Raw genomic sequence first — 13326 nt, 5'->3', positions numbered from 1 at the left:
TCACACTGAGCAGCATCAGGGCCTCAGCTCCCTGACCAGAGGCCCCTCTGCGTCGCCTGCAGCGGCAGCGCCGAGCCTCGATCCCCAGACCTCAGGGAGGGCCAGCTATGATTTGTAAAACAAATTCACCCTCAGATAAAGCCATACACTTAATAATACACACAGATTAGGCATTAATGTTTTCTTTTTGTGAAACTGAGACATCTAGACTTTTTTCCCTAATGAAATAAGCTTGGTATAAGTAGTACTTAAAAATACCTCCTTACAGTGCTTTTTATTTGGTGGCCACTTGTCACGTCCTTAAGCTCAACGTGTCAGTCTGTGTAACACCTACCCTGTTATCATCCGCGTTGTCATTGAAGATATGAGAAACCAGAGATGTCTCAGAAACCTGGCATTGAAGGCTAAACTGTAGAGAAGCCTAAAAAGGAATGGGGAAAATAAGTAAGAGTTAGCAAACCGTCATTCAACGTATTTCTTCAAAAAGAGAAAAGTGGCAGGCGGAAGATAACGTGCAACTGAGGAGATACCTGCCCTAACGCCCCCACGGCGGGCTGCTCCCGCAGCTGAGAGGAGCCCGAGCACCCCGACTGCTGGGGGCCTGTTCTCACTGCTGTGGCGCTAAGCCGGCCCCGAGCTGCGCCTGCGAGACCAACCCCAAAGAGAGCTGGGAGTGCCCTTCACACGCACACTCGCGCGTGCCGCCCCTCAGGACATACCACAGTGCAGCAACGGACTCCAGGGCTGCGTCACTAATATTACTAACACGCAGCAACATTTACCAACTGATTGTAATGCCCTACCTCTAACACACACACACACACACACACACACACGTAAATGTTTTTTAATACTAACACGTCAAAATTAAATCTAAAAATATATTTTAAAGGCTTAAAAAACCCCTCCTGTACAAAATCAGAAGACTAAGGAGCTTTTGGGGTGCCTAAGTTTAATTTTAAATTAGTTTTACTTACTATACTGCATTTTTGTAATAGGACTTAATTTCTAGTCACATTTTTAGACAGGCAGGACTTAGAAATTAAATTCCAAACTTAAGAGACTGATCACACTAAGAAAAGGTTTAGGACAGCAGGGAAACATGGTTTTAAGAAAGGGATGTGATCTGCCTTTAGAATCATCTCAGAAGAACCATGAAGTCCAAGAGCGAAGACTAAGCTGGCTCAGTGAGCAGAACTGCAGGGATAAAGCCTTCATGGTGGAGTTAGAGAACGCACGAGGAATGAGCCTGGCACCCAAACTTTAGGATGAAAGCAGTGTGAGAGCAGAATTCCGTGTTCTAGAAACGTACATCCATCTCGTCTTACACACTTTTCGCGTGATGCTGAATTTCACACGGAATCACTGTATTCTCAGGGTGGAAAAGACCTCTGAGATGGCGTGGGACCCAAGCTGTCAAGCGAGCTTGTGACGGAGCCGGCAGAGGCTGCCCTCTCTCCTCAGCAGTGAGGCCGCCAGCCCTGGGGCCTCCGTGGCCAGCGTCGACCGTAATGGGATGATCTAAATAGAAGCACCAGGCAATGTGCATCCACAATTCTCTACCGAGCTGGTTACCAGTTGCTGTGCATACTGTTCTGAGTATAAAAGAAGGTGTTTTAGCAGAACAAACTTTGCCAAAAGTGTATTAATTCAAATGCCCGTAGTGGAAGAGAAACGAATGGGATTTAGATAAATAAATCACTCTTCAAGTCTCAAGTTGGTTATTTTCCTGCATTCAATCAAAAACATCAGATATATTCCTCAGCACTAGCATTTTCTAAGTATACAACAGGGGCTACAGAGTACTGGTTTTTAAAAATCCAATCCTGTCTTAGCGTGGTGCATTTTGAGATGTCCAAATGACATTAAAAGCGTTATCACTGAGCTTCCCTGGGGGTCCAGTGGATAAGAATCCACCCGCCAACGCAGGGGACACGGGTTTGTGCCTGGTCTGGGAAGATACCATAACAAAGCCCGAGGGCTACCAGTCCTGAGCCTGCAGGCCTAGGGCCCGTGCTCCACGACGAGAGAAGCCACCACAGTGAGAAGCCGGGCGCCACAGCGGAGACTCGTAAGACAGAGGGAGCCCTCTCGCAGCAGCAGGACCCAGTGCTGCCGAAAGTAAGTACACCTAAAAGGTGATCACCTGAAAACTACTGAGAGCACAAACGACTACGTGAGATGCACCTGGAATCGCAGGTCTCAGGCTGGACAGACTCTGTTAGATCATTCCGCCCACCACCCTTCCAGTGTCATGTGGCCCAGAGCAACGCTTTCATCAGAGAACGAGGGGACCCTACCGCTCCAAGGCTAAGGTCTCTTCCAGCTTAAAAATAGAAGAGTCTGCAGAAGTGAGTTACGCCTGTCCTGAGTACACACTCACATATGGTATCGGCACCACACTAATTCATTCAGTTGAGAAATTAAAAAATAAGAATCACTGGAATAATGAAAAATGGTAAGAAGACAATAGATCAATTAAATAAACCATGGAAAACAATAAGAACAAAGCTATGAAAACCATGAACTTTCAACAGAAGAGTTCAAGAAGGTTCTGCTTGCCTTACTTGTCTTTAATCGAGAAACCGAGGCCTCTGTGAAAGAATGGACTACGTAGTGTGTCACTGATGTGACATCTTAACTTGGTGTCAATATAGATCCTGACACTTGCTCCTCAGAGACCCGAGCAAGGACTGCTCTAAGGAGGCACGGCCTTTTTTCTTCACAGCAGCAACACGAGAGACAAGGTCTTCCACAGCATTTCACCCATCTTCCCAGAAGTAATCAGTTAGTACCTTGGGGTAAATCACCCAGACACACTGGACAGAAGTAAACAGAAGTGGGTTCTCTCAACATATCCTCCTCTAATACGGCCTTTCACCCAAAGTTGTAAACATCTTTCCACATGAATACACATATGCATTTCAAAAGTTATACTTCAAGTCAACATTCTGAAACAGTCTCTAAATTAATCACTCAATAGGCAATAAAAACAAATTATTAAACCTTTTTCTTTAAGTTATTTGGGCTTGACTGCTAAAAGGCGAGGAGGGGACGTATGCTTTACATACACTGGGATATAGTTAAAACTACCCATTAAGCTTTATTTAGCTGAGACAATGCTATGAGTTAATTAGTAAAGGGCAACATTTCCAACCTAGGTCATAAATTCAGAGCAGTCTGTCTGCAAGGACAATTTAAGTTATAAAAGAGAACACAGTGGAAGACTCCTGCTCACACACAGGCAGTGAAGGTCGCGACAGCAAGGCGTTCTCAGAGGCCGCCTCTGTGCGTAAAGGCGTCACAGGTAAGAGAAACACGACAGACCAGCCACCCGAGGGCCAGCCCGCTCCTGCGACCTCCGGTGGAAATGTGGCCTCTGTGTCTTCCTGCTCAAAGGAGCACTTTTCTGGCAAAGTCAATACGAAAATACGTATATAAGTTTCATCTGTGAGATAATGAAAGATAAAAAATAAACTCCAATTTCCTTAATAGTAATAAGAGTTTAAAGATGAATTTCAGTTTGAGACAACCTGCTAAAACATCTTTCCTTCACAGACAAACCGGGGACTAAGGACAGAAGGTCAGCTTCGACAGACAGCTGCGCTCGGTCAGCATCCCAGCACCAAAGCCGCACAGCTCACACAGGCAGCTCCCTTCCCCTGACAGCAAGGCTCCTTTCAAGCTTCCGTCCAAGAGGAACAGACTGCAGCAGTGTACCTCCACTCGAACTGCAGAAGCACCACTGTTACCTTACACAACTTCTTGGATAATCCTTTCCCTTGCTTTTCTTACAAGAAAACTTAAAAAAACTTTTAAATACGCTTTGTGTATGCTTTTCCAACTTTACTTGTATTTCCTGTGAGGTGTCAATAATGTTTAGAAAATTATGTTTCAAAACTCACTATATTATATTCCTAAATTTCACTAAAGCAGGCCTAGTTTATTAATTTCATATCTCCAACAATAACTGCTGCCAATTCATTTATAAATATGAGTTCAAGATAGACAATAAAATCATTGTGTACTGAAATGTTAAAAAGCTCACAAATCTTATGTGATCTTTTCAACAATACAAATTATAACAATAATCAAACAGCTCCTTAAATCTATCATTTATATTGAAAATATCGTTGATAACAAATGTAAACATGAAATCACAGTCCCCCCCAAAAAACTGTTTCTCTCTGTAGGTACATTCTCGGTATTGGTTCTAAAACCCTCTAAAACTCTCTTTACAAAGACATGAACAGTGTAGACTACTTCTGGGACGTACACGAAACACGAGCTTGTATTCTCCTCTGAAGTCATCTGCATAGTCATTCTATCTCAAATTATTAAAACTATGATTCTGTAATCAAGAGCTAAGGAGTGTCCCCGACCACAGTGGTGGTGCTGAGAGCACAGACGAGGCAGCACTGCGCCCGACTGCCCAGACCAGGGGTCAGGGACCAGGGGTCGGGGACGTGAGGCCCGGGACCAGACCAGGGGTCAGGGACCAGGGGTCGGGGACGTGAGGCGCAGGCCCAGACCAGGGGTCAGGGACCAGGGGTCAGGGACCAGGGGTCGGGGACGTGAGGCGCAGGCCCAGACCAGGGGTCAGGGACCAGGGGTCAGGGACCAGGGGTCAGGGACCAGGGGTCAGGGACGTGAGGCCCAGGCCCAGACCAGGGGTCAGGGACCAGGGGTCGGGGACGTGAGGCGCAGGCCCAGACCAGGGGTCAGGGACCAGGGGTCAGGGACCAGGGGTCAGGGACGTGAGGCCCAGGCCCAGACCAGGGGTCAGGGACCAGGGGTCGGGGACGTGAGGCGCAGGCCCAGACCAGGGGTCAGGGACGTGAGGCCCGGGCCCAGACCAGGGGTCAGGGACGTGAGGCCCGGGCCCAGACCAGGGGTCAGGGACGTGAGGCCCGGGCCCAGACCAGGGGTCAGGGACGTGAGGCGCGGGCCCAGACCAGGGGTCAGGGACGTGAGGCGCGGGCCCAGACCAGGGGTCAGGGACGTGAGGCGCGGGCCCAGACCAGGGGTCAGGGACGTGAGGCGCGGGCCCAGACCAGGGGTCAGGGACGTGAGGCCCGGGCCCAGACCAGCGGTCAGGGACATGAGGCACAGTCAGGCTGGCTTGTTCTAGTTTCTGGTAGAAGAACGGAGCACAGGATATAATAAACGAATTCTAATGGCTTATGATTTGATATATGAACAAGAACAATAAAGGAAAATGGTCACCTCAACCTTTCTGATCCTTCCAGTGTCAGCCGCTCAGCCGTGTCCGACTCTTTGCGACTCCATGGACTGTAGTCCACCAGGCTCCTCCATTCACGGGATTCTCCAGGCAAGAATCCTGGAGCGGGTTGCCATTTCCTTCTCCAGGGGATCTTCCCCACCCAGGGATCGAACCCAAGTCTCCCAAACTGCAGGCAGATTCTTTACCATCTGAGTTACCAGGGAGGCCATGATCCTTAAAACATTATCTTTAAAATGCCATTTCAAAATCTTTAGATGTTAATGAAACAAAAGAGCCCCCAAGAATATGCTCTTCTGCCCACCTTAAGTATAAATCCAAACTCCTTAAAATCAGCTCTCTAAAAGAGACCCTACAGGGAAGTGAAAGGTTCCCTGGGAGCTGCAGTCACAGGTGAACTCTCAGGATATAAACCAGGAGGGTTTCTGAAAGGCGATAGCCTCTGCAGGGCTCTGACGAACACGGCAGCCAGGAGGCGGCAGGGGGGCGGCAGCTGTCCCTGGACAGACACTAGCCCAGGCAGAGGGAGGGCGTGGGACACCTGGAGGCGCAGAGGAAAGCGACAACATGAAAGGAGCAAAGCCGGGCTGAGGCAGGGACAGCCTTCCACAGCGAGAAACGGAGCCGGAGAGGCAAGCAACGCTGGGTTAGGAAAGGACACCGCACTACAGTCCGCAAAGGAAAGGGAAGATTTCCCCAACAGAAGGATTCACCGGCAGGTGTTTAAGCAGGACAACGAAATAGTGAGGGTCGTACTTTGACAATTCAGTCTGGGAACACGCGACACGAGGCCCGCAGCACGCACACACCATGGGGACTGAAGGCACACAGGGAATCACTGAGACAGGAGCGAGTGTCAGCCTAGACGCCCAGGCAGCACTGCTCCGCACGACCGTCTGTGCTGAGGAGCCGGCCACGTGGGGCTGCAGTGAGCGCCCGCGACGTGGCTGGTGTGCCGGGGAAAGCGGAGGGGCCACGATTCATTAGTGGCTGCCTTCGGGACACCGCGGCCCCAGCGTGACCCCAGGTTTTGGGGAAGATGCTGAGCTCCACCGCAGGCACTGTGAAAGGAGAGGACAGCCCCGCGGAGGCGGTGAAGTCGAGTCTGGGGCTTGGGAAAGCCATCTGCGTGGACAAGACCGCAGAGAATCTACCAGGCAGAGAGGAAGAAAGACACTGAACACGAAGAGAGGGCGAAGGCTAACAAACACTGACGGAGAGGCCAGGACGCACGTGCAGAAGGCAGCGAGGAGGAGAAGCCCAGGAGCAAAGAGAGGGCGAGGTTAGGAAACAGTGAAGCAGACGCCACGACGCGCCTGCAGAAGGCCGCGAGGAGGAGCCCAGGAGGAAAGGGAGCTCAGGCGAGCCCTGCGTCTGCCGGGCAGCACGCAGACCGGCTCCCAGGACAGGGACGTGGTGGAGGGGGAGGCCGGGCTCAGGGTCCCGCCACCGCGCAGAGCGCCAGGGAGATGGGTGGCAGCGAGCAGGCCCTCCTGCACGGTGGACGGCCCCCAGCAGCACAAACCCACCAGTAAAACACCAGACTCCTGCCCAAGAAGCCAGAGGAGAGTCGGCCAAGAGCGAAGCTGAGTGCCTGCGAGCCGCTGTCCTCATGGCTGCGAAGTATCCACCTACGAGGCTCAGTTCTCGCGACACTGGGAGAGAGCCGGCCTTCTCCCAGCCCCAGCACAACCAGTGAATGCCTGCTCACATTCAAAGTTAGTGAATATGTTTTCCAAAAGAAGAGCAATTTTTAAATTCAAAAATTTATTCAGATTTCCAAGTTCAATGGTAAGATCTACAGACTTTCATAAAAGGAGATAGAGGTTCATTAACTACTTAATCTTTAAAAATTAAAATAATTCACATAATTCAAAACCCAAAACCCTGTTAAAGTATACAGTTCAAAGTCCACTCTCTCCACCTCCTCGACCGGCGCCCCCCACCCCCACAAAACCAGACGTGATTAATCACGTCTGTGAATTTCCTGTGAATGCTGCCAGGTTTCTTTATGCAAATACACATTCTACCTTTCCCACCTTTTAAGGCACAAAACATTATTACTCACTGTTCTGAAACCTTTTTTTCACTTACACATGTATCTTAGAAACCTTCCCATATCAATGTAGAAAGGGCCTCCAAATTCCTTCAGAGTTCCTGACGATTAACGGTAAACAGAAGCGAAAGCCACAAACCCCACCCCTGAAAATAAGAGGGACTACTACGAGCCTGGGAGGAGCTGAGAGAGAGTTATTAGCCTAGACTTTCCTAATCATCTTTTAAATACCTTCGTAAAAAGATGAAAGCAGTTAACATCTACAACAGCGAAAATAAGCCTCTTTGCTCTTTTATGAGCTATGAAAAACACTCTAAATACTCAGAACCTAATATATTTAAACCATAAATAAAATTCCTAGAGTACTTTCTTAGAGGAAACAGGTGCTGTACTCATAAAACCCAGGCTACGTATAAAGCTCCTCTCCCATTAAACACCTTTTGGAAGCGGTTCTGTAGTAAACCTCAGGCCAGGGCAGTGATACATCAAGTCCAGTCATTACTGCCCAGAGCCATGGACTTTGGGCTCCAATAAAACCAGCGGCCTGCTTGGGCTGCAGGTCCTCAGATCTCACATCCTGCTCCGATGCAATTAGCCCACCGTGAGCTAATCAACTCACCCAGGGCTCACTGCCTCACGCCGCCTCACTTCCTCAGACAGTAATAAACACCAGCGAGCCAAGATCGCACCTAATTGGCTGGCTGCATGACTGTTTACAAGGCCGCTGCGGCCGAGTGCTCCCTGCACGCAGTTCGTGTCAAAGAATGCTTTCCTAGCCAAAGAAACAGCTCTCCACAGAAGAGGGGCTCTGCCAGGCCGCCGGGGATGCACGCCCCCACATGCCTGCAGCGGGAGGACCTCAGCTCCCGGTGGACCGCCCACAACCGTGCCCGCTCTCACGTCCTGCCCTGAGCACATGTCTGCCGAAGCCTAGGAACCTGCTCAGCTGTCCCTCAAAGCACAGGGACAGGGGAGCTGAAAGTTACCGTCACACCTGACCGGCCACATTCAAACTTCCATGCTTTGTCCTTCAAACATTCACTTCACTGCTTTGAAGAACAAAAGGATTCCTCAGGCACCAAAGTGGACCGTCACGGCGCTCTGGCAGCCCGAGCCTCTGCGGGCCCCCTCCCCGGGCCCCAGGCAGGCCTGAGCGCCCCCCCAGGGCGGGAGGCCCGGGGCGCCCGCGCGGCGGGGGCGTGGCACTTGCCTGGCCCGCGGCACCAGGACGCGGTGCTGCACCATGAGCGTGTGGCAGACGGCCGCCATCAGCGCGCAGGCCTCCTCGCTGGCCGAGTCCCTCCACACCAGGCTCAGCAGCGTGTTGGTCTGCTGCTTCGTGTCCAGCTTCTTCAGACACTCCTCGGCGATGTACAGCACAGACAGCCGCCCGTCCTCCTGAAAGGCAGAGGGACCGCTCGGTCAGCCACGTCCTGGCAGAGCTCAGCGCGACTCACACACGACAGGCACTATCTAAAGGTCACCCGCATCACGACGGACAACATCAGCATCTCTGCTAAGTCGTGCACCGAAGGGCCCTCAGGTCCCCTGCAGACCGAGGGCACCCCTGCGGGTCCCTCTGTGCCTGCGGAGCAGGGCCGTGAGTGCGGGTGCTGGGGGACTGACGAGCTCTAGGTCCTCACACTGAGAGCAGGGCTCACTCCACAGTGCTCAGACCGTTCCAGACGAAGCACCCGTGTGAAAACGGATTAGCATCTGGCAAAATTTCCACTTTAGATGACTTGAGATATCACAGTTTAAGCAAATATTTAAAAACGTTAAAAAAAATCAAAATACATACATAAACCTGTTATTTTGTATCTTAACTTCTCTCGAATATCTGATACACTGACTAAAATCTGAGCTAATACTCAATGAAGTTTACCTATCTGGTATATTAATGAAACACAGACTCTCCTCATACATGTATGCACGTGTATATATATATATGAGTAAACAAAATGTGACTACATGTGCAGTTTGGGCACTGCTGACTGTACTGCCTGGAAGCCTGGATGGATGCAGCTTGTGTGACCTGTAACACTCTGCCACATGACACGCCCTGCGAGACACAGCTCACACGCGTGCATCTGCACTTCGCTGCTACTGTTCAGTCACTCAGTCGTGTCTGACTCTCTGCGACCACATGGACCGCAGCACGTCAGGCCTCCCTGTCCTTCACCATCTCCCAGAGCTTGCGCAAACTCATGTCCATTCAGTCAGTGATGCCATCCAACCCTCTCATCCTTGGTCGTCCCCTTCTCCTCCTGCCCTCAATCTTTCCCAGCATCAGGGTCTTCTCAAATGAGTCGGCTCTTCCAAAGTACTGGAGCTTCAGCTTCAGCATCAGTCCTTTCTATGAATATTCCGGACTGATTTCCTTTAGGAATAACTGGTTTGATCTCCTTGCAGTCCAAGGGACTCTCAAGAGTCTTCTCTAGCATCACAATTCAAAAGCATCAGCTCTTCAGCACCCCGCCCTCTTCATGGTCTAACTCTCCCATCTGTATCTGACTACCTGAAGAACCAGCAGCTTTGACTAGCAGGCCCCCATCAACAGACTGGTGTCTCTGCTCTTCAATATGCTATGCTTGCCATGGCTTTTCTTCCAAGGAGCAAGCGTCTTAATCTCGTGGCTGCAGTCACTGTCTGCAGCGATGTCGGAGCCCAAGAAAATGAAATGTCACTGTTTCCCCATCGATTTGCCCATGAAGTGATGGGACCTGGTGCCATGATGTTCGCTTTCTGATGCTGAGTTTTGAGCCAGCTCTCTCTCTCTCTTCTTTCACACTCAGGCATAAATTACACTGTGTAGCGGCACTCGGTGGAGATGGCACAGGCGTGGCTCCAGATCACCACGGCAAAGCGAACATCGAAATAAAGTGAGTCACATGAACTTCCTGCCTTACCAGTGCATGTGAAAACTGTGTTTATTCTCTCTTGTAGCCTGCTGCTGCTGCTGCTAAGTCGCTTCAGTCGTGTCCGACTCTGTGCGACCCCACAGATGGCAGCCCACCAGGCTGCCCCATCCCTGGGATTCTCCAGGCAAGAACACTGGAGTGGGTTGCCATTTCCTTCTCCAATGCATGAAAGGGAAAGTGAAGTCTCTCAGTCATGTCCGACCCTCAGCGACCCCATGGACTGCAGCCTTCCAGGCTCCTCCGTCCATGGGATTTTCCAGACAAGAGTACTGGAGTGGGGTGCCATTGCCTTCTCCCTATTGTAGCCTAGGAAGTGCATAATGTGATGGCAATGTCTAATAAAACAACGCACCTACCTTAATTTAAAAATGTTTTATTGCTAAAAATGCTCACTATCAATGTATAAAAGCAGAGTAGCTGAGAAATATAATAAGATGAGGTGTGCCTACACAGATAACATTTAAATGTCACAGAGTCTCTAGAAGGTAAGTATGAACAAACTGTCTTCTGAAAACAGTTTTATCGACTTTTCATTTATCAGATCTCACTTTTTTTTGACCATACAATTCACACTTTTTTGCATCTGAGTTGTGACAAGATGTAGCAAGAGTTCCAGCACCCATCAAAACCCTCTGTTTTGCCCTTTGTAACAAGCCCTGCCCTGGCCACACTGGCTGTCCCCCATCCTTCTGCTGGGCTGGCTTCCTCTCTGCTAAGGGAGCCTCTGAGCCCTTCTGCTCCACCCCCTGATCCCCCTCCCCCCAGCATATTCTCAAGTGTATTTTCCTGGGACTAGACTTGGCACCAACCAAAGAGACATATTCTAAACAAAAAAAACAAACAAAAAAACAAAAACCTTAAACCTAGTACAGCCACACCTCAAGGCACTGCAACTGTGTAATTAAGAGAAAAAGACATCAGTGGCAGACTATACCACTTAGGTAAGACAAACAGCGTGTGTGACATGAAGTTTTTATTCCTTGAAAACACACAGGAAGCACTGCTAGGTAAGAAGAGGGAGAAGGGGAACTTGGAGATAAAATGTGACAACGTGCATAAAATGAGTTTCAAAGTGAATCATAATGCTGATCATCTATAAAACCTGTGGAAAAGACAAAAGATGCTCTGCAGTGTTCAAGAGACAGTTAAGAGGAAACCTGGCCTGCTCTTCTTTTAGGGGCCGGGGAGGAGGGGCAGGAGAGGGCCTGACCGGGGCGCCTCTGTGGAGTGACGAAGATGTTCTAGACCCAGTGGGACGGATGCCTAGCTTTGCTCATGCACTGGAAAGTCACTGAGCAGTGTGTCACTTTAAGTGGGCTCATTCCGGGACTTTCCTGGTGGTCCAGTGGTTAGGACTCTGCACTTCCACTGCAGAAGGCACAGATTCAATTCCTGGGTGGGGAACTAAGAGATTTTACAAGATCCACATGCTGGGGAGCAAAAAAAACAAAAAACAAAAAACAAAAAACAGACAGGTAAGAATTTATTTTAAAAAATAAAAGGGCGAATTTTATGGAAAAATGTATGCCAATCAAGCTGTTATTTTTAAAAATTCTTAAAAATAAAAATAAAAGAGTGGAATAGTGCCTGGCACACAGTAAGTGCTCCTCCTGTAAACAGGAGCTTAACCTTCTAACCCAATAACTTCACTTGAAGAGTGGTGTCCTGAATAATAATTAAACTGATACAAAGAGCAGCCCTACTTGGCACTGAAAGGCCAAACATAAGACTGCACGTCTCTGCGCTGGAAAAGACCTTGATTCTGGGCAAGACTGCAGGCAAAGGGAGAAGGGGGTGGCAGAGGATGAAGTGGTTAGATGTCATCGCCGACTCAACGGACATGAATCTGAGCAAACTCCGGGAGGTGGTGAAGGACAGGGCATCCTGGCCTGCTGCAGTCCATGGGGTCGCGAAGAGTCGGCCACGACTGAGCGACTGAAGAGCAAGCTAAACTGACAGACTGTGCTCCTAGTTTACACCAAAAAGCAGACGCACAGCTGTGCGTGCCCACACGTGTGAGCGTGGGTGTAAGGAAGAGGCCTGGGGAGCACAGGGCGTGCACACGCACAGCTGGGGGCTCACCGGAGCGCTGGCCGGCCTGTCGGCCTCCTCCCCCTCCTCTTCGTCTGAGTCGCTGGCCGCATCCTGGCCGCTGGCGCGGGTGGGCGAGACGGGCAGCTGGGACAGGAGGGCCTGGAGGACTCGCAGGTGCGCCAGCAGCCCGTCCTCGGAGAGCGCGCCTTGGTGAGACAGCCACACCGTTAGTTAGGAGGGGTGAGAAACTGACAGATGCGGGGGACCGCTTCTCCTGAACTCCGAGAGGCATTTCCGACCAGGACACACATCACATCTCTAATATTTCGCGTGCAGATGTGGGCACTCAAGTATTTTAGCATAAGATACCCAAATGCTATGCCAGGCAGCCCAGCAGCTTAGCACAGATGGGGGAGAGCAGCCCCGCACTCACAGAGATCGGCCCATCCAACCCTAAGACTCGTTTTAATCTGTGTGGCCCTGTTAAGTCAGACTTTTCATCCTGCCTGGACACTATGCCCGGGGACACTGCCAGGCCACGGCCTTAAGCAAACATGTTCTTCCGAGGAGCTCCTCCCCCAGAGGCCGTGCTGACAAGGGGACATCCGGCCATGCACCCCACCCCGCCCTGCTCCCATCTACGCATGCTGCCTCTACGTGAGCTCAGCGCGACACCCTATGTTTCATACCCAAATAATTGTCACCAACAGTTAAGACGAAGTAGAAGAGCCACGGCGCGCCCCCACTGGTGGTGGGGCGTCTGCCCTCCAGGGACAGCAGTGCAGTCAGGAAGGGCTCGTAGGGGAAGACGGTCCGTGGGTCCGCCAGGGCAGGGATGACGAAGTGGAAGACCTGCTCCGTGAAGGGGGCCGCCAGGACCTCCTTCGTGAAGGCTGTAAAAACCTGTTGCCTAATGAAGAAAGATGGAAGCTCGTAATAAAATCATAACACGCTGTCCACAAAATCATTGATAAAATCACTGCACACAAAATAACCTTTTCGTCAGTCAAGTTTTTCAGATTAACTAGAGCACCCTAAACTTAATGCTCTATTATTCCTATTAAAAAAAAAAC

At 50.4% G+C, this 13326-nt stretch overlaps 1 protein-coding gene across 3 annotated transcripts in view; it reads right to left on the bottom strand.

Moving 5' to 3' along the window:
- The window catches only part of UBE3C (ubiquitin protein ligase E3C), a 114268-nt gene that overhangs the window by 61814 nt on the left and 39128 nt on the right, over window positions 1-13326 (bottom strand). For all 3 annotated transcript variants that reach the window (XM_052638499.1, XM_052638501.1, XM_052638500.1), the window contains exons 8-11: window positions 12943-13163; window positions 12302-12459; window positions 8509-8696; window positions 335-421 (exon numbers count right to left, since the gene is read on the bottom strand). In XM_052638499.1, coding sequence (XP_052494459.1) covers window positions 335-421; window positions 8509-8696; window positions 12302-12459; window positions 12943-13163 — 654 coding nt within the window. The remainder of the gene's footprint in view (window positions 1-334; window positions 422-8508; window positions 8697-12301; window positions 12460-12942; window positions 13164-13326) is intronic.

This window comes from Budorcas taxicolor, chromosome 4 (genome assembly GCF_023091745.1).
Source record: "Budorcas taxicolor isolate Tak-1 chromosome 4, Takin1.1, whole genome shotgun sequence".
NCBI classification, from domain to species: domain Eukaryota; kingdom Metazoa; phylum Chordata; class Mammalia; order Artiodactyla; family Bovidae; genus Budorcas; species Budorcas taxicolor.
This window is presented reverse-complemented; position numbering and strand designations above follow the sequence as displayed.